This window comes from Mus pahari, chromosome X, assembly GCF_900095145.1.
Source record: "Mus pahari chromosome X, PAHARI_EIJ_v1.1, whole genome shotgun sequence".
NCBI lineage: Eukaryota > Metazoa > Chordata > Mammalia > Rodentia > Muridae > Mus > Mus pahari.
The window spans coordinates 130,211,565-130,233,522 of record NC_034613.1 but is presented as its reverse complement, the minus strand read 5'-3'; the positions used below and the strand labels follow the sequence as shown (position 1 = coordinate 130,233,522).

At 43.5% G+C, this 21,958-nt stretch overlaps 1 protein-coding gene and 1 long non-coding RNA gene across 3 annotated transcripts in view; both read left to right on the top strand.

Moving 5' to 3' along the window:
* Tspyl2 (TSPY like 2) lies at positions 1–5,633 on the top strand. 2 transcript variants are annotated; one of them, XM_021187922.2, is made up of 7 exons: positions 1–944; positions 2,103–2,180; positions 2,282–2,393; positions 2,475–2,620; positions 2,755–2,849; positions 3,084–3,766; positions 4,915–5,633. In XM_021187922.2, exons 1-7 carry the CDS (start codon positions 159–161, stop codon positions 5,061–5,063), a joined length of 2,049 nt encoding a protein of 682 aa, XP_021043581.1. In that variant the 5' UTR covers positions 1–158; the 3' UTR covers positions 5,064–5,633. The 2 variants fall into 2 exon arrangements, with proteins under 2 accessions (XP_021043581.1, XP_029390331.1); XM_029534471.1 differs by having other exon boundaries at positions 3,081–3,766.
* Positions 5,634–12,567: 6,934 nt separating this feature from the next.
* Positions 12,568–21,958, top strand: part of LOC110313872 — a 29,960-nt gene continuing 20,569 nt past the window's right edge. The window contains exons 1-2 of the long non-coding RNA XR_002380130.1: positions 12,568–12,695; positions 12,823–12,901. This is a non-coding gene — a long non-coding RNA (uncharacterized LOC110313872). The remainder of the gene's footprint in view (positions 12,696–12,822; positions 12,902–21,958) is intronic.

The window sequence follows — 21,958 nt, the reverse complement described above, 5'->3', positions numbered from 1 at the left end:
GGCGCTGTGGGAGTAGGGCAGGCGCTGTGGGAGGGGACGTCAGAGCGAGGTGGTGAGCAGAGCTGGTCGCGTGAGGTGTGGCGGCTCCGCTTCAAGTGTGACTGGTGGCTACGGCCTTGTCTGAGAGAGGAAGAGCCAGTGCTTTGAGTGCGGTCACCATGGACCGCCCGGACGAGGGGCCTCCGGCCAAGACCCCCCGCCTGAGCAGCTCGGAATCCCGTCAGCGCGACCTGCCGCCCCCGCCACCCCCACCGCTCCAGCGACTGCCCCTGCCTCCACCCCAGCAGCGTCCGAGACCCCAGGAAGAAACCGAGGCTGCACAGGTGCTGGCTGACATGAGGGGGGTGGGCCCCACGCTGCCCCCACCACTGCCCTATGTCATTCTTGAGGAAGGGGGGATCCGCGCGTATTTCACCCTGAGTGCTGAGAGTCCCGGATGGGATCACGCGATGGAGTCAGGGTTCGGGGAGGCCCCTTCCACAGGGATCATGGAAACGCTCCCATCTTCAGAAATCTCTGGGGGAAGCCTGGCAATTGACTTTCAGGTTGCAGAGCCCAGCAACCTCAGAGAGAAGGCCCTAGAAACCTGTAGCTTAGGAGGGTGGGGGCCCCAGATGTTAGTTGGTCCGAAGAGGAAGGAGGAGGCTATCATAATAGTGGAAGATGAGGATGAGGATGAAAAGGAAAGTGTGAGGAGGCGGCAGCGTCGGAGGAGGAGGAGGAGGAAGCAGAGGAAGGCGAAGGAGAGCCGAGAGAGGAGTGCCCAGAGGATGGAGAGCATACTGCAGGCCCTGGAGAGCATTCAAATGGACCTGGAGGCGGTGAACATCAAGGCAGGCAAGGCCTTCTTGCGTCTCAAGCGCAAATTCATCCAGATGCGAAGGCCCTTTTTGGAGCGCAGAGACCTCATCATCCAGCATATCCCCGGCTTCTGGGTCAAAGCAGTATCCTTCTCATCAGTATGCATGGGCCAGAAGCCCATGACTGAAGGGGAGATGTGCGGAAGAGAGAGAAGAGGTGTGGGGGAGGGTCAGAGATGAGGATGATGAATCCCCATTAGAAGATTCTAGAACGCATGGAAGAGGGGTGGCAAGGGGGCAAAATCTGCATTCAAAACTAGACTGCAGAAGGGAAAAAGAGTAACATCGCAACATTTAAAAAGAAAATGGATCCCAGACAGTAAAAGAGGGAGGGGTAACGGAAAAGGCACATAGCCCATAAACAGAACAGCAGATAGAGAAAGGAGGAGAGGAGGGGGGGAATACAGGTGACGAACTAACTAAGGAGGGAGGGCACATAAGCTCTTCAGGAAGCGTGCTCAAACCACACAAGGCTCCATAAACCTAGGTCTCTGCTTAGATACCTAGAAATCCCAAATCTGTCGACCATCCTCTCCATTAGAGGGGAGAGGATAGAAATGGGATGGAACCCTGAAGAATCAGAAGAAAGGCCACTTAGTTGTGGGGCTCAAGTGGTTAAATGAAGGGAAAGGTACAACAGGAAGAACCCAATCCACTATTGGTGACTGTTGAGCTCATCCCCAGGGAAACATGTATGTAACATTGGAAATGCACAGGTTTAACATTTTAGTAGAATTTATATAGATATAAACACTTGGCCCATGATTTAAAAGTGTCACATGATCACAGGCTCTTGGGAGTCAGGCACAGGGTATCATGTAGATACATAACTTCCATATCTAGATATGAGGCAACTGGGCCTAAGCACACAGACCTCTAGAGGCTTTCATACATCATGTGGACACTGACCATCCACACCTATACATGTAACATTTAAATACAGGTCCTCGGTAACCAAATACATCCTTACTTAGACTTGTGCTTTCAGCTCCCAGACATACAGTATTTTGTAAACATAAGCACAAAAATCACATGGACATGGTCAGAGGCCCTTAGCATCTAGACCTACAGCAAATATGAACCATGGCAAGGCTCCCTAACGCTGAGGTTTAACATTGCATAAGCACTCACCTCCTCCACAGACATTACTCAAACACAGAAGGATCCCTCTTCAGCCTGTTTTGCTCTGCCCTCCCTGGCATTGAACAGTAAATCCTTGACCTAAACTGCTCCACTCATCAGTTCCTCAACCACCCCAAAATTTCAATCTTGATCAACCAACGTGATAGAGACATTTTCCGCTACTTGACCAATCTTCAGGTCAGGACAAAGAAGAAAACCAAGGAATCTTTGGAGGTGAGGGGGTAGGTGGGAAGGGCCCTGGGAGGGATAGATACCACTATTACCCCCACCCTGAGCAGGTACAGGACCTCAGACATATCTCCATGGGCTACAAAATGAAGCTGTACTTCCAGACAAACCCATACTTTACAAACATGGTGATCGTCAAGGAGTTCCAGCGCAACCGCTCAGGTAAGTGATAGTCCCAGGATAAACCTGTGGCCCCTATATTATCATTTCCCCTTCCTTCTGTATCTCTTCCTCTTCTTCTAGGCCGGTTGGTGTCTCATTCTACCCCAATACGTTGGCACCGGGGCCAGGAACCCCAGGCCTATAATCGCAGGAGCCATGACACCAGAGAAAGCTTCTTCAACTGGTTTTCCAATCACAGCCTCCCAGAAGCTGACAGAATTGCTGAGGTGAGGCCCCTCCTGGCATTGCCAGGGAAAACCTTTCGAGACTTGTCCCTGGGTGCCTGAGAAATTGTGAGTGGGTTCTAGGACTTACACTCCTAGAACTCCTTTTCATTCTCCCCCTCCCCACCCCTCAACAGATCATCAAGAACGACCTGTGGGTTAACCCAGTACGCTACTATATGAGACGGGGTGGCTACAGAACAAGCAGGAAGAAGCAACATGGAAAGGAAAGGTGATGAGAGAAATGGTGCCTGAGAGGTTTGGTGGGGGGTTGTTTTTAAATAGGGCAGAGACTAACCTAGTGTCACACAGGATTTATAGAGCCACTGAGGTAATCCAGTGAATACCTTGTTTACAAATGAGCAATGATCCCCAGAAGTGGCAATGGGACTTTCCCTCATTCTTAGAAATCCTAGTACCTTACTCCCAATAACGTTATACTAAGTTCTAAACTTGCCCACAGTAGAGCCAAGAATCAGTATGAAATGGTGATCATGGAAGATGCTCATGACCATTATGCCATTGAAGACATTCTCAGTGAAATCTCAGAAATTGATGAAGTCACTGACAATGAGACCATTCACGACATCAAGATCTCTGACTTCATGGAGACCACCGACTACTTCGAGACTACCGATAATGAGGTGACCGATGCCAATGAGAACCCATGCGACAGTGAGAATCCTGACCACAATGAGGGCTACAACACCAAGATCACAGACAACAAAGGGAGCATTGCCCCAAATCCAGATGACAACAGTGATGACCCAGAAGAAAAGAATACCTATGACAGTGAGGATTCCAACAGCGAGAAAGCTGATGGTGACAACAAAACCCTAGGTGACAACCAGCAGGTTACTAATATCCAGGACAGCAGTGATAGTGACAATGGAGATGAGGGCAGTGATGATGAAGATGATGATGGTAATGAGGGGGACAATGAGGGCAGTGATGATGATGATGATGACAATGAGGGGGACAATGAGGGCAGTGATGATGATGACAGGGACATTAGATACTATAAGAATGGCACTGAAGTCTTTGACAAGGCTCTGGATAACCGCACCAACCAGGATGACTATGAGGAGGAGGTAGAACTCATCTCTGAAGACTCAGTTGAAGAAGAAGAGGAAGCGACCAGTGAGGAAGGTGAGATATGGGCCCCTCCCCCTTCCTTTCTCTCCTGAGAACACCCAGGCTTCTTTAAGCAACTGGTGGTGAGGTAAACACTGTGTGTTCTCTCCACTCAGAGGACAGGGCAGTTAATTTCACCTCAAGGAGTGGGAAAGGAGAGAGAGAGCTAGAGAAAGGAGGTACCATTAATGTTGAGCCTTCTCCACGTCATGGATTAGTGACACAATGTCTGGCAAGGCTTCCAAGATTATCAGAGGACCCTTTACTCATTCATTGTTGATCAAATGTGTTAGGCAACTAATACATAAATATCCTCTACACATTCTAAGTATCCTGCCTTTAAAACCCCTACTTCACTTTGCAGAGCTCCACATTTCTCAGACCTCTTGACCACAAAACATGTTCTTTGTCCAATACTGCATCCATTTGGGAAACTGCTTAGGAAAGACTGCACATGGAAGTCTGAGGGCCAATGCAATATTTAAATTGACTCCTAGGTTTAGTTCTGATCTGGAAGCCTGGGAAAAGAACTCATTTGAACCTGGCTGTGGGCAGACAGAGGAGAGGTGAACCCTAGGGGTAGGTGGCAGAGATAGGAAAACCAGTCACATCTGAAGGTTTGAGCAAGGCACTAAGGGTGAAAATGTGCAGCGAGGGAGGAGCCACAGACACACATTTTGGGGTAGGCTGGGGAAACTAAGGGAATTGTCTGTCCTCTTTGCTTCCCATCTGACACCATCTCTTTTCTCCAAAGCTGCCTAGCTCTGGAGTGGGGATGGGGAACAAGACTGAAGAAGGCAGACTACAGCCTATGTTTGGGTCACACTAGGTGCAAAAAGTAACTGTAATAAGTAAAGAGCCAAGGCCTCACTCAGAAAGAGAAGCACTTTGAGGAGTGTGGGAGCAGGAGAAAGGGGGAATGTATCAGTTTTGATCTGACAAAGATGAATGCCCGACCGTCTTGCCTCCCTCCCTCCCTCTTCTAACCTTGGATATGAGCACAATCTCAGTGGCACTTTATCTCCCCTCTCTCCCTTCCTCCCTGTCCCAAACAAGAGGCACTGGTGACGTGGTCCCCAGCCCTCAAAAGCCACAGCCATTTGTTCTGTTCACTTTTCAAGGGGTATCCAACCACCTTCCCCTGTGTCCTCTCTCCTTCACAGCCAGCGAGCTAAGTGAGGACAGCTATGAAGATGAACGAATCTATGGGGAGGAAAGAAGTGAAGTGAACTCCGAAGATTCTGATATCCAGGAAGTGCTGCCGGTCCCAAAAGCTTGGGCCAGCCTGGGGAAGAAAGGGAAAATCGGATAAACACCTTGCCCTTTAGGGGCTCTCTCTATATACCCCTATACCCTCACCCATTTGCCCTCCTCTTCAGCTAGGGCTGTGCGGCCCCGTATTGCACTTCTGGGGGGAGACCGACTTATTACACGGGTTTAAAGTTTATTTTTATGGTTTAGTAATTGCAGAGTTCTTATTTGGAGGAGGGACCACCCTCCCCTTCGGCCCTCCTCCACTGCAGGCTTCTGTGTGCTGCTAATCTTATTTATTGTGATGCCTTGGTCAGGGCCCCTCTAGCCCCCTTCTCGTGAGCTTAGGCCTAAGCCCCTCTCTCCGTGCTGCGTGGACATCCTATCTCTAACCGAGAAGGGCCGCTGTGACCTTCGTCACAATTGCACTGTGGCCTCAGACTCTGTTACCACCCCCTTCTCCAGAGTTTCTCTCCAACTCCTTTCTTCCCTTCAGCAGCCCTGACTGCTAGCCCGCCTCAGTGTCTTTGCAAGGCAGCTTCGCCTTTGTGGTATTCCTGCTCCCCAAAAGCCCCGCCCCTTTCCCCGTGACTCTCGACGAGCCTAATAAAACTGAGCAAATTCAAAGTGCCTCTTGGAGTCTTTTGTCCGCCTCGTTGCGCCATCGCTAAGCCTGCAGGAACCGCCCTGGCACCATGGTGGTACCAAACGGTTTCACTGGCCGAGTGGAGCTCCGCGAGACTGCAGAAGCATTACGTCAGAGCAATGCGGGCCATCCTAGCCAATGACTGGACGAGGTTGAGGGCGCCCCGCCCCTACGCTCCGAGACCTAAGAAACCCAGCTAGGGAGAAAAGGGCTTCCCACGCCTTTCCTATGGCGCATGCGCAGACAGATCCTGCGACCTAGACCATCTATTTGGTGATTCATCTATTCATTTACAGTGCGTCAAACCATTTTTCCAGGCCTAGTTCGAGCTGGGTTGGAGAAGCTATTTTTCTTGTTCACGTATAATTAAAAAAAAAAAAGTCACGACAGCAGTCTAGACAGAGTAACCGAGTCACGCAGAAGTGCTTGGGCGGCGGGCGGGCGGGCGGAGTGGGGTGGGGGGGCAGGGTCCCTTCCTGTCCTCGGGGAGGCAGGAGAAAAGATGGCCTGGGCCTTGGAGTTTATATTGAAGATAACAGAAAATAGAAAAGAAATTGCGAAATTGCTATGTAGCTGTGTGGTGAGATAGGCTCAGAGCTAGCCATCTGAAAGGCAAGTTTTAATCTAGGAGACCTTGGAAAGACTGGCGAGTGCTAAATCTGAGATATAGAAACGTTACTAAAACATACACCAGAAATGTTTACCATATACACTCGTTCATAATGATGACTACCCTTTAAATATTTTTATTATTTAAGACTTATTTATTTTTGAGGGGCGGTGCCTGCATGTATGTACCACTTGCGTGCCTGATCCTCTCAGAAATCAGAAGAGGACGTCAGATCCTCTGGAACTGGAGTTAGAGATGGTTGTGAGCTGCCATTTGAATGCCGGGTACCGAACTTGAGGCTTCTGCAAAAGCAGTAAACACTTGCATCCACTGAATATCGCTCCAGCCCCCTATTTAAATTGTGTGCGCGCGTGCATAGGGTAGTGCAGGTATCCAAAAATGCAAAGAGGTGTCCTGTGGTTTTCTAGGAACCAAATTTTGGTCCTCTGGAAAAGCAATACATACTCTTAACCATTAAACCATAGCCCCAGTGGTGTATTTTAAGTGACTAGCCTAGTGGTTTGTTACTTTTTTTTTCAATATATTTCCCAAACTATGCATTGACAGTCTTATTTTGCAGGCCGGCTTCCTCAAATTTGCCTTTTTAAAAATGCCCTGTGCTGACTGTCAGGAGCATTGAAGGAAAGCAGTGTGGAAGCAGGGTTATCTGTACCTCAGATGAGAGTGGTGTGGGGTGGAGGAATTTGGAGATTTTTTTTATTTAAAGATTTTTTTATTTATTAGGTATTTTCTTCATTTACGTTTCAAATGCTATCCCGACAGTCCCCTATACCCTCCCCCTGCCCTGCTCCCCAACACACCCACTCCCGCTTCCTGGCCCTTGCATTCCCCTGTACTGGGGCATATGATCTTTGAAAAACCAAGGGCCTCTCCTCCCATTGATGGCCGACTAGGCAATCTGCTACATATGCAGCTAGAGACACGAGCTCTGGGGGGTACTGGTTAGTTCATATTGTTGTTCCTCCTGTCAAATTGCAGACCCCTTCAGGTCCTTGGGTACTTTCTCTAGCTCCTCCATTGGGGGCCCTGTGTTCCATCCAATAGCTGACTATGAGCATCCACTTCTGTGTTTGCCAGGCACTGGCATAGCCTCACAAGAGACAGCTATATCAGTCCCTTCAGCAGAATCTTGCTGGCATGTGGATTAGTATCTGGGTTTGGTGGCTGATGATGGGATGGATCCCTGTGTGGGATAGTCTCTGGATGGTCCATCCTTCTGTCTCAGCTCCAAACTTTGTCTCTGTAACTCCTTCCATGGGTATAAGTTTTAGATTTGAAAGAAAAAAATAGAGGGGTCTGGAGTACCTCACAGCAGTTTCTCTTATCATTTATATTTCACATTAGTCAATTAAAGAACCAATATCATCAGCACATTATAATTATCCCAAGTCTGTATCTTCTTAAGGATTCCTTAGTTTAAACCTATGGTTCTTTTCTGTCTCTAGTTCTCATCCAGAATACCACACTCCATTTAAGCACCATATCTACTTAGGTTCCTCTTGGTTATGGCACTTTCTCAGAGTTTCCTTGGTTTTGATGCCGTGGAGTTGTCAACACCAGAGAAATATTTGGTAGAATGTCCTCTGAGTAAGAATTATCTGATGTTTTCTACTTTTTAAAGGGCATAATGGGTTTAAGGGAGAAAGACCACAAATATAACATGTCTTTTTCATCATATCACATCAAAGGTACATAGCAATCAATATGACATCATTGTAGATGTTAATGTTGATCCCCTGGCCAAGGTTATGTCTACCAGGTTTCTCTACTCTAAAGTTACTCTTGCTCCCTTGTCCCTGATCTGAAGAAAAGCTAAGTGCAGCCCATGCTTTAAAAATGAGGAATTATCAGGGAGAGGAGGTATGGGATGTGGAATAGTCAGAGGGCAGACTGGGAGGGGAATAAAGACTGGATTTTTAAAAAAAAAAAAAAAAAAAAGGACTAAAGAATTTAAAAAATGCTGGGCAGTGGTGGTGCATACCTGTAATCCCAGCACTTGGGAGGCAGAGACAGGTGGATTTCTGAGTTCAAGGCCAGCCTGGTCTACAGAGTGAGTTCCAGGACAGCCAAGGCTATACAGAGAAAAAACAAAAAAAGGGGGGGGGGATTTAAAAATATGAGGAATTGTACTACTCTTACTTGAGAGAAAAGTGACTACATAAATTAATTGGAATTCTAATGCACAAGAAATCTCCCTGTTCAATAACAGCTTTTAGGACATTGACAGCCTTTACGTATGGGGAGAGAAAGAATAAAGGTGTAGAGCTGATGCCTGGTTACTGTGGGGTCCTTGATAAGGCCCCTTTCCTTTCTGGGCCTCTTTGATGTGGTCTGAATGCTAGATCTTGGAAATGGGTCTACTTGATTTTTTTAATGTTCTTGATAACGTTTTGGAGAGAAGATAGAGATTTTGATGATTATGATTCTGACCTTGACTCACCTTGTCAGAGTTAAGTAAACAGAACTGAGAGATATAAGGGAGAGATACCTTAGCCAGGCACGGTGCTGCATACCTGTAAGTAGTCAGAAGGCCAAGGCACCAAGATTGCTTGAGCCTAGAATTCAAGACCATCCTGAGCAACATAGCACACTCCATATGTTCTGTATTCCTCAAAAAGAAAAACAAGCTATTAAAAAAGATAGGTGAACTCTTATAGAAGGTAATGCTGTATCTCAAGACTGGAGTTTATAGAACAGGGTCTTAAGCTAAGGCATCTTGTGGAGAGTGAGTATATATATAAAATCTCCCTGAACTATCTGAAGCCAGTCCCAGTGAGCATGTATGTATGAAGAGAAAGGGAGAAGAGGAGATCTCAGGAGCAAAGACCCTGGAGTGCACCAGCAAGGAAGTCAGCTTGGCAGCAATAGCTGTCAATCCAACAGGGAGCAAGCCTGGTTCCTCTTGCCTCAATCTGTCCTAACTGGTGTAATTCCCTCATCCCCTCTCACATGTCTCAATCTTCCCAATTACTACTTTAGCTCAATTATTCAGGGAAAATTAGCTAAAGGGTAGCAACCTGTCCAAGATCTCAGGACTGAGTCTAGCTTTGAAGCTAGTCTTTAGGGTATTTTGTTTGTTTGTTTCTATTGGTTATTTTATTTATTTATATTTCAAATGTTATCCTCCTTCCCGGTTTCTCCTCCTCAAACACCGTATCCCATCCCCCTTCTCCTGCTTCTATGAGGGTGCTCCCCGCACCCACCCAACCACTCCTACCTCACCATCCTAACATTCCCCTACACTGAGGCATCGAGCCTCTACAAGACCAAGGGCCTCCCCTCCCACTGATGCCAGATAAAGCCATCCTCTGCTACATATGTAGCTGGAGCCGTGGGTCCCTCCATGTATGCTCTTTGGTTGGTGGTTTAGTCCCTGGAAGCTTTGGGGGCGGGGTCCGGTTAGTTGATTCTGTTGTTCTTCCTATGAGGTTGCAAACCCCTTCAGCTTCTTCAGTTCTTCCCCTAATTCCACCATTGGGGACCTCATGCTCTGTCCAATGGTTGGCTGTGAGTATCTGCATTTGTATTTGTCAGGCTCTGGCAGAGCCTCAGGGGACAGCTATACCAGGCTCCCATCAGCAAGCATGAAGCTAGTCTTTGAAGTCTAGTCTTGCATCATGTTCTCCCCACAAGTCAAATCCACCACACTACATTCTGGCATTTGAGGCTCTTCTTTAGCCACCCTACTCCAAAACGACCCTAGTCTTGTAGGACACACTTAAATGCCCATTTTGGGTTTAACACGGTCAGAGTGCTCATGCTCTGAGCTGAAGTATGGAACAAGAGAAAGTTCTTCACCGAGAGTGACATCTTGTTACCAGTACCCTCCTTTCTCAGCTGGATCTTCAAAAAGGTTAGAATGTTTTTTTGTTTTGTTTTGTTTTTTATAAGACATAGCTACTTTTTTTTAAAGATTTATTTTATTTATTGTATGTAAGTACACTGTAGCTGTCATCAGACGCCCCAGAAGAGGGTGTCAGATCTCATACAGATGGTTGTGAGCCACCATATGGTTGCTGGGATTTGAACTCAGGACCTTCAGAGGATCAGTCAGTGCTCTTAACTACTGAGCCATCTCTCTAGCCCAGTTAGAATGTTTTCAAAGTCAAACCTAGCTCTAAAATATAACATATAGCAAGCATCAGAAAACATGAGCATTATTAACTAGGACTATAAACAGAAACCAGGAGAATGAATAATGATGGGCCCCATGCTCCCCAGGGCCTCTTCTCACATTGAAACTACTTGTTTTGGTAGATGTTTCATTTTACAGCCCTGTGCAAGAAAGGGTCCTGCTACTAGGTGTGAAGGTCCCAAGATCTTCTGGTGTCATGAAAGTGCCATTCACTTTTGTAGACAGAATCAGATTGTCAGGGACAAAACTAGATTCAGGTGACAAAACAACAACAACAACAAAAAAAAACCCCACCCCCCAAAAAAAAATAAACAGCATTTGCTCTCTCAAGTACTTGTTAATACACATTTCATTGAGTACCAACTATGTGCCTCATACTAGACTAATAGGAATACAGCAAGTAACAAAAGAAAATATGTTTCTGTCCTGTTGGAGCTAAGAGATCAAGTTAATTTGGGGGGGGGGAGATAGTGCTTTATTGTAGAAAGACAGGGAGAAAGGGGAGAAGGTAGAAAGAGCCGGCCATGGCCACATGGAGAGAGGGGAAAAGGGAAAGAGAAAAGGAGGGCTAGAGAGTAAGAAAGGTAAAAGCTTAAAGAGTCAAGTTCAATTTTTGTGTCATTGATATTTTGTGACCTAGTGAAGCCTATAGACCTCTTCTCACAAAAATATCCTTTAAAATCAGAAAAATCACATCTAGAATTAAGAAAGCCAACTATTGAAATATTAAAATACAAAAAATGTGCTAGAGTCATATATGTATTGCTCATTATTCCATTAAATCATAGGATGCTTTGGTTTAAAGACTACGGTGATTATCATGATTTTAGATTTATTTTTTATTTATGTGTGTTTATGTGTATATGTTCCTGTGCATGCACTCATGTGTGCTATGCAAAGGTGTATGCCAGATGAAGATATATGGTCCCCTGGAGGAGGAGTTACAGGCAACTGACATTCATGTTGGTAACTAACCTCAGGTCCTCTACCAGAGCAGCAAGCATTTGTAACCATGGAGTTATCTCCCTAGCTCCCTATTATCATGATTTTAAAGCACTGATTATATATTTCAGTGACTACATATTTGAAAGAGCTGCAACTTTATACTGTGATGGACAAATCTCTCTGATTGCTCCTGGTAACAATCACCAATATTACTATTAGTGTCACGGTGAGTTACCTCCTTTATTGAAAACATGCTAAATTTCCTAAACAGAGAGGGAAAACAAAGATGTAAATTCATTCCCATCCAAGTTATTCCTCTTTGCTCCCAAGCTATACCCTCAGACTCTCCTGGAGGATCTGTGCTACTCAAATTTATAATTTGTTAATAGAATGAGCCGTCCTGTCTTCCCTACCTTCTTAAATACCTTTCCTTTAGAAGACAAGAGCTGGATTTTATTCTAAATAATTGCTGCACAATTTCAGAGCAGTAAGTTTGCCTCGTTGGAAGGCAGCTATGCTCGCCATCGTACTACCAATACCTCATCGAGTCTGCCTCTTTAGGCCATAGCTTCTTTTATATGACCACTGACCACACCTAATTAAAAAATGAAATAAAATCTGTCGGGTATAAATGGCTCACACCTTTAGTTCCAGCACTCAGGAGGCAGAGGCAGGCCTGGTTTACATGGCAAGTGAAGCCATGGGCTACAAAGTAGGATCACCTTATTCTCTATGGTTTACAGGGCAAGTCAGCCAGGGCTACTAAGTAGGATCACCTTATTCTCCATGGATGGAATTAGGAACAATGCTTACCGGGAAAGAGAGAAACCTAGCTCAGAAACTCCTACAAGTGGGTGTGGAGCTATAGGAAACTGGAAGCACAGTCGCAGTGTCTCTAAGCAAAACGGTGTAAGGGCAGTGTGGCTACAGAAAGAAAGAAGACATCACGAAAGTAATAATTCTATTCAGTGATTTGTGCGTAGCCTAGTTTAGGGTTTCCTGCGTTTTAACAAACAACCCACGGAAGCCCACTCCACTGGACCTGCAAAAAGACTGAGCAGTAATCCTTTCCTGACCAGTGTTGTTAACGGAAGGGCTTGGCACATAAGCCAATCACACCCTCGGGAGGGTGGAGTTTTCCAATTCCAACCAATCTCAGGGAAGGCAGGAAGGCAATCCTCCAATGGGAGCTGAGGAGCCCGTGGTAGTGGTGGAGCATCATTACCCTGCCAGGGTTCGGTGGAGCGTTGCGTGAAGCGTCTGTGTCTCTGCGAGATCTTGCTGTGGGCCAGGTATCCATTCTCCTGCGGCAGCTTAGACCCTACGGAGACTAGAGGTATCCCAAGAGGAGCAGTAAAGATGGGGTGGTGGGTAAGAAAACGGGGGGGGGGGGGAAGAATGGCCCAGAACGTGTGTGGGGAGGGACCTGGCGCGCTCTTACCTGGGCGGCCTTTCGACTCTAGGTCCGTGGGTGGTGGAGGATCCTTTGCGTAGCAAAAAAGGAAGGCGAGTGCTCCTGCATCCTCTCCAGACGGTACCCAGGTGAGTAGTACCCTCTTGAACCCACCGCCCGTGCCCAACCTCTGCGAGCCTCCCAATCCCGGTCTCTGGGGAAAAGATTTCGTGCAGGTCTGCTGCTCACGTGATTGTTTGTGTTCTAGTCTTGACTCCATATCTGCCTCTACCCAACATTTTCTCTCTCTGAAACGTACTATGATATCCCAAATTCAGGAGGCCTAATCCTTACCTGACCCCCTTGAAACCAGCTATGAAATTTTGAACTATCCGTTTTATTCATTTGGGTCTCAGTTTCATCATCTGCCAAATGGGGGTCTGTCTCTACCTGAGCCAATGCGCATGCTTGGTTCCTAAAATTTTTTTCAATAAATAATGATGATTGTGATTGAAAGAATATTGATTCTCTTAGTCTCTGACTTTTTTTCACCCTTGTCTGTCTCTGACCCTCTCCCCACTGGATCTTTTTTGAATGCTTCTTTCCTCTCATTTTCCACACTGAACCTAACTCTTTCCTATCCCTAATGTGGTTGGAGTTGCAATATATATAACAATGAGAGTGGCCCAAAGGGAGGGCACAAAACTGGAGCCTGATCTTGAGCTACTTGTCTCATTAAGGAGTCTCTGCTTCTTGGCCTTCTCTGTTAAACAGGTAGAAACACCAAGGATGGGGATGAAATTATATTAAGCTACTTTTTAGCTAGCTTTGATGGTGCTGCATGACTATATTCACAGCATTCAGGAGGATTGCCACAAATTCAAGACCAGCCTCAGCTACATAGTGAGTCTAAACCTGGGTTACAATGTAAAACACTGCCTTGGCCCACCCACACCCACCCCCACAAAACATTTTTATTTTGTTTTTTTTTTTTTCAAGAAAGGGTTTTGCTGTGTAACAGCCCTAGCTGTCCTGGAAATCACTCTGTAGACCAGGCTAGCCTTGAACTCACAGCTTGCCTTTGCCTTCTGAGTACTGGGACATGCATCACTGCCAGGGCCACAAAACAGTTTAATAGCCATTATGTAATGTTGGTCACCACAGATAGTCCAAGGATCTTCTAATTATATCCCCATGTAGGCCTGAGCATCTTATCCAGGAGTCGTTCTAGAAGACCTTTTGAAATTAACTGTCAAGTATCACAAATCTCTTCCCATTCCTATGCTAATTTTTCCATATTCTTGCTATACCTTTGTCATTCTGACAACTATAGATCTAATAGTCTATTTTTATAATGTATAATTTGCCTCCTTCACTATTTTTTAATGAAGAGCATAAAAAGTAGACTCTGAATACACAATCCTCCCACAGCTTATAATGACATTTTAATTCTAATATAATAGAGAAAAAATTTTGTTTGTTTTTCAAGGCAGAGTTTCTCTGCGTACAGCACTGGTTTTTCTGGAACTCACTTTGTAAACCAGGCTGGCTTCGAACTCTGCCTCCTGCGTGTTGGCACTGAAGAAAAATGTATAATAAAACAGTATGCACTTCAATATACAAATGCTTTGATATAACTTCACTAAAAGAAATAATTTTACACGTTATTTCATGTATGTGACTTATGCATGTGACAGCTACATGTGTATTGATTGAGTGGTGACTCAGAAACCATAGATAAAATATAGTTCCATTTCCATAAATGATGAGTAATTCTTCATAGAGTTCTAAACAAAAGAACGTGTATGTATATGTCTCTCTGTATGGTTGCTAGATTTCTAGAATGTCCTTGTTTAGTAACTCCTCTAGCCTTACCTCCTACCACTCTGCCCTCTTACTCCATTTCACTTATACTAGCCTCCTTAAGGTTATTTGAATGCATTAGGCAACTTATGCCTGGAGGGGAGTTGTATTAGGCCTTTCCCTCCCTTTAGAATACTCTTCCCCAGATTATCCACAGGTCTCATTCCCTCACTTCAGGTTTCTGTTTAGTTGTCATTTTCTTGTTGAGGTCTACCATGATAATCCTGCTTAACAACTCCATTCTGGTCTGAACACTAACCCAACTTTATTCCCATTGCATTCCATCTTCTTACATAGTACAGTTATGTGTTGCTTAACAATGGGAATAAACCTGAGGAAAGTATCATTATGTAATTTTGTCATTGCGCAAAAATATAGAGTGCTTACTCAAACTAAAACCTTTGTGACATCACCAGACAATACAATTTTATGGGATGAACATCATTTAAGCAGGCCATTGTTGACCATAACTTCATTATACAGTGTATGGCTGTATGTTATTTACTTCTATTGTAGTTTGTTGTCTAATTATCCAGTCAATGGTAAGCTCTAGAAAAGTAAATGGGTTTTTGTCTTTTTCTTTTTTCACTTACTGATGGGTCTGTAGTTCCTAAAACACTACTTGGTACTTCACAGGCTTTCTTTAAATGTTGGTCACGTGGATAAATTAGAAATGAATAAGAAGACTTCGTTAAACTTAAATAATGGTTTGGTGAGTCAGTCTCAAGTTGTATGGATGTGGTACAATTCTTTGCTATTTGGTGCTGTCTGGTACACTGCAGAACGTTGGGCATCTCTGGTAGATGCCCACTAATGGCACTAAGGCTCTCCAATAATCATGCCAGTTAAAAATCCCCACCCCCCAAACACTCTTTGACTTGAACAGTGATTTGGCTTTCCACTGAACACTCTTGCCCACCCTTGCAGCCTTCTAATACTCTATTGTGTGAGGGGTGGGAGTAGGTATCCTTGATTCTAATTGCGCTTTCCACGTATTTTCTTTCTTTTCTTTTTAACCCTGTTTTTGTTATCTGATTACTTCCAGTGCTGGGGAGTGAACTCATGGTCACTCACATGCTAGGCAAGCACTCAACTACTGAGCTATATCCAAGCCCTGTTTTCAGAAAGTTTTTTTACTTTTTTTTGATTTATTCATTTTTTTATATGTATGAGTGTTCAGCCATTATGTATGTACATGCACTGTGTATGTACCTGGTGCAGAAAAAGGTCAGAAGAGAGGACTGGGCCTCTGGATCTGGGGTTATACATGGTTGGGAGTCACCATATAGGTGCTGGGAATTGAACCTAGGTCCTCTGAAAGAGCGACAGGTGATTTCAACCTCTGAGCCATCTCTACAACCCTATGTTTTCACTTTTGTTTGTTTTGTTTTTCAAGATAAGGTTTCTCTGTGTAGCTCCGGCTGTTGTGGAACTCACTCTGTAGACCAGGCTGGCCTGGAACTCAGATCCACCTGACTCTGCCTCCCAAGTGCTGGGATTAAAGGTGTGAGGCACCACTGCCTGGCCATGTTTTCATATTTTTAAAAAGATATATTTAATTTTTATGTGTTTTGCCGGCATGTGCATGCACTGCCCACAGAGCTGGAGTTACGGGTGGTTTGCAAGAGCAACAAGTGCTCTCTCCAGCCTGTGTTTTCAGATTTTTTAAACTTTTTGAAAGAGTTTCAGTATATGCTTAAGTCAAATTGCCTAAATTAGATAACATTGTCATTCAGTCGTGTTTCCTCATCTGGAACAGTTCTTTTAGTCTTTCTTTCATTACTTTGACTTTTGTATTTCTTTTTGTTTTTTAAGACAGAATCTCTCTACTTAGCCCTGGTTGTCTTAGAACTCTCTATATAGAACAGGTTGGCCTCAAACTCACAGTGATTCCCCTGCCTCTGCCTCCTGAGTGCTGGGATTAAAGAGATGCCACCACTCCCAGACGAATTTGATATTTTTCTAAGTATCCTGGCCAGTTATTTTATAGAATTCAGGTTTGTGTAAGTTTTGTTGTGATTATATTAGTTTTAAGGTCTGCATTTTAGGCATGAATACCAGAAGATATGTTACATGTTTGTTGTTATATCAGGAGGGACATGATAACATTTTGTCCTAATATTTGTTTTTTTGTTGTTGTTGTTTGTTTGTTTGTTTTGGCTGGGAGCCAGCACAGACTGGAATGGTTTGAAGTAGGACATATTTTAAAAAACTGATGGTCTCAGAGGTAGCTTTAAAGACTGATGGTCTCTGGCCTTCTAGCTCTTTAGCTATACTAGATGCTTGCTGATAACATCTAAAATGGCCTACTAAAAAATGTCTTGCTTATTCTGTGGTTAAAAACCACTGGCTTGGACAGTTAACACCTGTTGCCTAGCAGCGGATACATTGCTCCTTTTTCTGTCCAGGCAGCCAGAAGCCTCCCTGGCTAGGCTGGTTAACTCTTTGTGAACCAGAGAGGAAGGAAAGAAAAAGAATTAAGATGCATTATACAGGCAGATATGCACAGACACATATACATTCATACATGCATTTAGATTCTCATTCATTCTCATTTGCACATTAACACATTCACATTTTTGTTGGGCCCAACCACCCATCTCATACATTCCACAAGTATTCATACATGTTTACATACATACACACATATATCTACAAATGTATGTACAGACAGACATATACATTGGATGGATGTGTGGATGGATGGATGGGGCATACCCCCCCAAGCCAAACCATCCAACCAACAATTTTATTTCTTTTCTTTGGCCTTTTTAAACCTTCTTAGACAAAATGTTCTTTAGAAAATTACCTCAGAGATAAAATGTTACATAAAATGGGAGCTATAGAAGGATGTTGATATTAAGTTCAAAGCAATAGTTTTTACATGGCTGTGCCTTATCATAGTGCACACCTGTGACTTTATCCTTGGACCTGAATGTTTTTCCTTGAACACAAATTTGTCCCAAGTCTATTTCTCTTTTTAGTGTAATTAAGAAAGCTCATTGTAAGCCGGGCGTGGTGGCGCTCGCCTTTAAACCCAGCACTCGGGAGGCAGAGGCAGGTGGATTTCTGAGTTCGAGGCCAGCCTGGTCTACAAAGTGAGTTCCAGGACAGCCGGGGCTACACAGAGAAACCCTGTCTCGAAAAACCAAAAAAAAAAAAAAGTAAGAAAGAAAGAAACACATTGTATTTCTTATTATACAGCCTCTACTAACTATTATGAAGAGTGGGCACATTCTATTCTTGAATCTAACTTTGTTACATCTTTCTAGCAAAGTGACTAAGACCACCTCTTAAAACCTTCTTCCTAAAATTATTTGAATNAAATCAGGAATTTTATAAGGTCATTAACTCATCTAAACAGCATTAATTCATGAAAGTTCATCTTTTTGTTGATCTGCAGGAAATCTGATCACTAGGGTTGGCTAATGTCCAGGGATTATTATATTAATTTAATGATGAGAGGAAAGGTATATCAGGTGCAAGAAGCAATCCTGAAATCAACTCTCTTTGGAACCTTGCCATCGACTTAACCCGTTGTAGACCAATGCAAAAACAATAGGCCACTTCCAGGAAGGCCACCTGGTAACCTTAACCTATCCTAGATGGCTCCTGACTTTTTTTTTTTGCTTTGACTACTTGTTCAGTGTGATGCCTGCCGGGTTCCTTCACCATAGTTACATTCGTATGCTGCATCACAATGTTTTGGCCAACAACAAACTGAAAATATGGCACTGGTCTCATAAGATTAATCATCTAGTGACATCATACACATTGGTTTGTATAAATACAAGATGATAAAAGTGAACACTTGCACTTGGGAGGCAGAGGCAGGTGAATTTCTGAGTTCGAGGAGGCCAGCCTGGTCTAAAAAGTGAGTTCCAGGACAGCAGGGCTATACAGAGAAACCCTGTCTCGAAAAAACAAACAAACAAACAAAAGTGAACACTTGAGGAAAGCATCACCTTGAGCAAGACTGACCTCATCTGATCTCAGAAGCTAAGCAGGCTCAGGGCCTGGTTAGAAACAAATTTTTGATATGTATTATTCCCAGAGTAGCTCAGTTGGTAGAACTTAAGACCCTTTAAAATGAACAGTGAGTTTCTTAGAATGTGTCTGCTGTTAAGCAATACATTGCTGTACTTATATTGCATTTATTTATCTATTCATTTATTGTGTATATGGGTACACACATGCCGCACACAGCACATACGTGGAGGTCAAAGGACAGCTTGTGGGAATCAGTTCTTTCCATACCCAACGAGTGCTCTAGGGATGAAACTCAGCAAACACATTTGCCCAATAAAGTCCTCATGCTGGACCCAAACTCTATGTAGTTGCTTTTGTGTTTGTTGCCAATGACGGAATCCAGGAATGGTGAGCATTGTCCCAAACCTGTTGTTTTTCTTCTGTATAATTAATAAGTGATAAATTTATATTAAGCTACTCTGTCTCTAATCTTAAACTATCCACTGCTCCTCTATGTTAGTTTTACATACACATGACAAACAGCTGCCCCTGCCACTCCTCATTCCTAGAATTTGACCACATGAACTCTCACTTCCCTTCCTCCCTGGTACTGTAATTCAGAACCTTGTACATGCTGGGCAGGAGCTTATCTACAATGCTAGTCACTGCCACCCACTTTTTTCCTCCATACCCTTCTAGGCTAACTGTAGGTGATTTTTTTTTTTTTTTTTTTGGTTTTTCGAGACAGGGTTTCTCTGTATAGCCCTGGCTGTCCTGGAACTAACTCACTTGGTAGACCAGGCTGGCCTTGAACTCAGAAATCCACCTGCCTCTGCCTCCCGAGTGCTGGGATTAAAGGCCTGCGCCACCAGGCCCAGCTGTAGGTGATTTTAATATCCTTATAGATGGTCTTTCTCAGTTCTCAGTTCTGTGCCCCAGTCTCTCTGCTGAAATCTTCATGCTTTGGTCCTCATGCCTGTTACTTACCTAATATGTAAAGCTCTTAGGAAAAAATGTCTATCACTCAGGCTGAGGAATGAGAACCATCAGTTCCAGGCAGAGTCTGGGTACAAAAGTCGGAGCAAGATCCTGTCTCACAAAAAGAAGGAAAGGAGGTCCCTAGATCCCCACTATCTGCTGTGTACCACGTGAATTCATTTACCTTGTCTTCTCTGTTATTATGTATTAATCATTTCTCGCTGTCATTAAAGTCAAATCTTTCCACTTCAATTTTTTTAAAAGTCCCATATTCTCTCTTGTGTTTTTTCTCCCAAGACAGGGTCTCACTTTTCAGCTCTGGCTGTTCTGGAACTCACTGACATTCCCCTCCGCCTACAGAGTGCTGGGATTAAAGGTGTGTATCACTATGCCTGGCAAAAAGCCCCATATTGTCTTGACATCTCTTCACCAGTTTTATCTTCTATATAAAACAGCATTAACACACAAATGTTCTCTTATTACTTCCCATCTTTTCTAGTCCCATATTTCTAGTGCTGAGAATTGAACTATCTCAAATGCTAAGCATACACTTTACCACTAAGCTACACCCTCTGCCTACTTCCATCTTTTTTTTGTCACATCTTTATTGAGATGTATTTTGCATGCCATAAAATTTAACTTTTTGAAAGGTATTCAGTTGGTTGTAGTATATTCATGATGACATGCAATAATCAGATCATCAATCTTTTGAACCTTTTTATCCTTGTCTCCTGCTAAAGATGCTTCATACTCATTATTAGTCAGTTCCTAGTATTTTTCTCCCTGCTCCTCCCCCACCTCCATAGTCCATATAAACAATTCCATGTAACCAAGCATGATGGTGTGTGCCTTTAGTCCCAGCACATGAGAAGCGGAAACAGGCAGACCTGTGTGATTTCAAGAGCAGCCTGGTCTACATAGCAAGCTCCAAGCCAGCCAGCTCTACATGTGAGTGTCTCAGAAATTAAAAAAAAAAAAGGATTCCATGTAATATACTGCACAGGCCTCTTTCACTTAAAAATAATGTTTTCCAGGGGCTAAGGAAATGACTCAGTCAGTACAGTGCTTGCTGTACAAGCACGAGGAGGATCTGAGTTCAACCCCAAGAACCCATGTAAAAATCCCCAGGTATTGTGTGTACGCTTGTATTCTGTCCACTGGGAAAGGAAAGATAGGCTGATCCATCTGGCTCAGTAATGGCTTGGGCAGCCTAGCTTACTTGTCACTCCAGACCAGTGAAAGGTCATATCTCAAAAATGGAGTGAGTGGCACCTAAAGTAAGACACACATATTGACCTTTGGTCTCCATGTGCACATGCACAAAAAGTGTTTTCCAAGTTCATCCATGTTGTTATATATGTTACTTATTTTTATTACAAAATAATATTCTATTGTTTGAATATTCTATGTTTTGTTTATCCATTGGTCAGTTGATAAGCATTTCAGTTTTTATATTTTTGCAGATTTTCTTGAATGTCTATGTGGAAGTGTTTATGTAAATATGTTTTCTTCTGTCCTTAATAGAATCACTGTGTCTTATGACATCTATATTTAACTTTTCTGAGGAAAAATTGTTTGTACAGGTGCCTCTACCATTTTGTATTCCCACTAACAATGTAAGCGTGTGCCAGTTTCTCCACATCCTCACCAGCACATTTTTTTGCCTTTTTGTTTTTATTCTGCCTTTGAATATAGATATTCTAATAAGTATAAAATAGTATCTCATGATGGTTTTGATTTTCATTTCATAATGTTATGAAATCCCCTTTTCTGCATTTATTATTCTCTTTGTGTATAATCATTAAAGAAATATCTATTTAAACACTTAGTCTTTTTTTGTTTGTTTGTTTGTTTTTTGTTTTTTGGTTTTGTTTTTTTTTTTTTTTTTTTTTTTTTGGTTTTTCGAGACAGGGTTTCTCTGTATAGCCCTGGCTGACCTGGAATTCACTTTGTAGACCAGGCTGGCCTTGAACTCAGAAATACGCCTGCCTCTGTCTCCCAAGTGCTGGGATTAACAGCTAGTCATTTTTAATTGGATTATTTATTATCCTTATAGTCTTGAGGTATGAGGGGTTTTAGTTTTTGCTTTGGTATCTGAATAGAAAACCCTTGTCAAAAATAGTAATTGCAAATACTTTGTCCTGCTCTCTGGGTTGTACTTTTGTTTTCTTCACTGTGTCTTTTTTTTTCTCCCTAAGACAAGGTCTCTCTGTGTATCACTGTCTGTCCTGGAATTTCTTGTATATACCAGGCTGGTCTTGAATTCAGACATCTGCCTGCCTCTCTGCCTCTGCCTCTCTGCCTCTTTGATACACAGAAATTTTACATTTTGATGAAGTCCAATTAATAACTTTTTCCATTTATCACTTGGGCTTTTGATGTGGTCCAAGCAATCA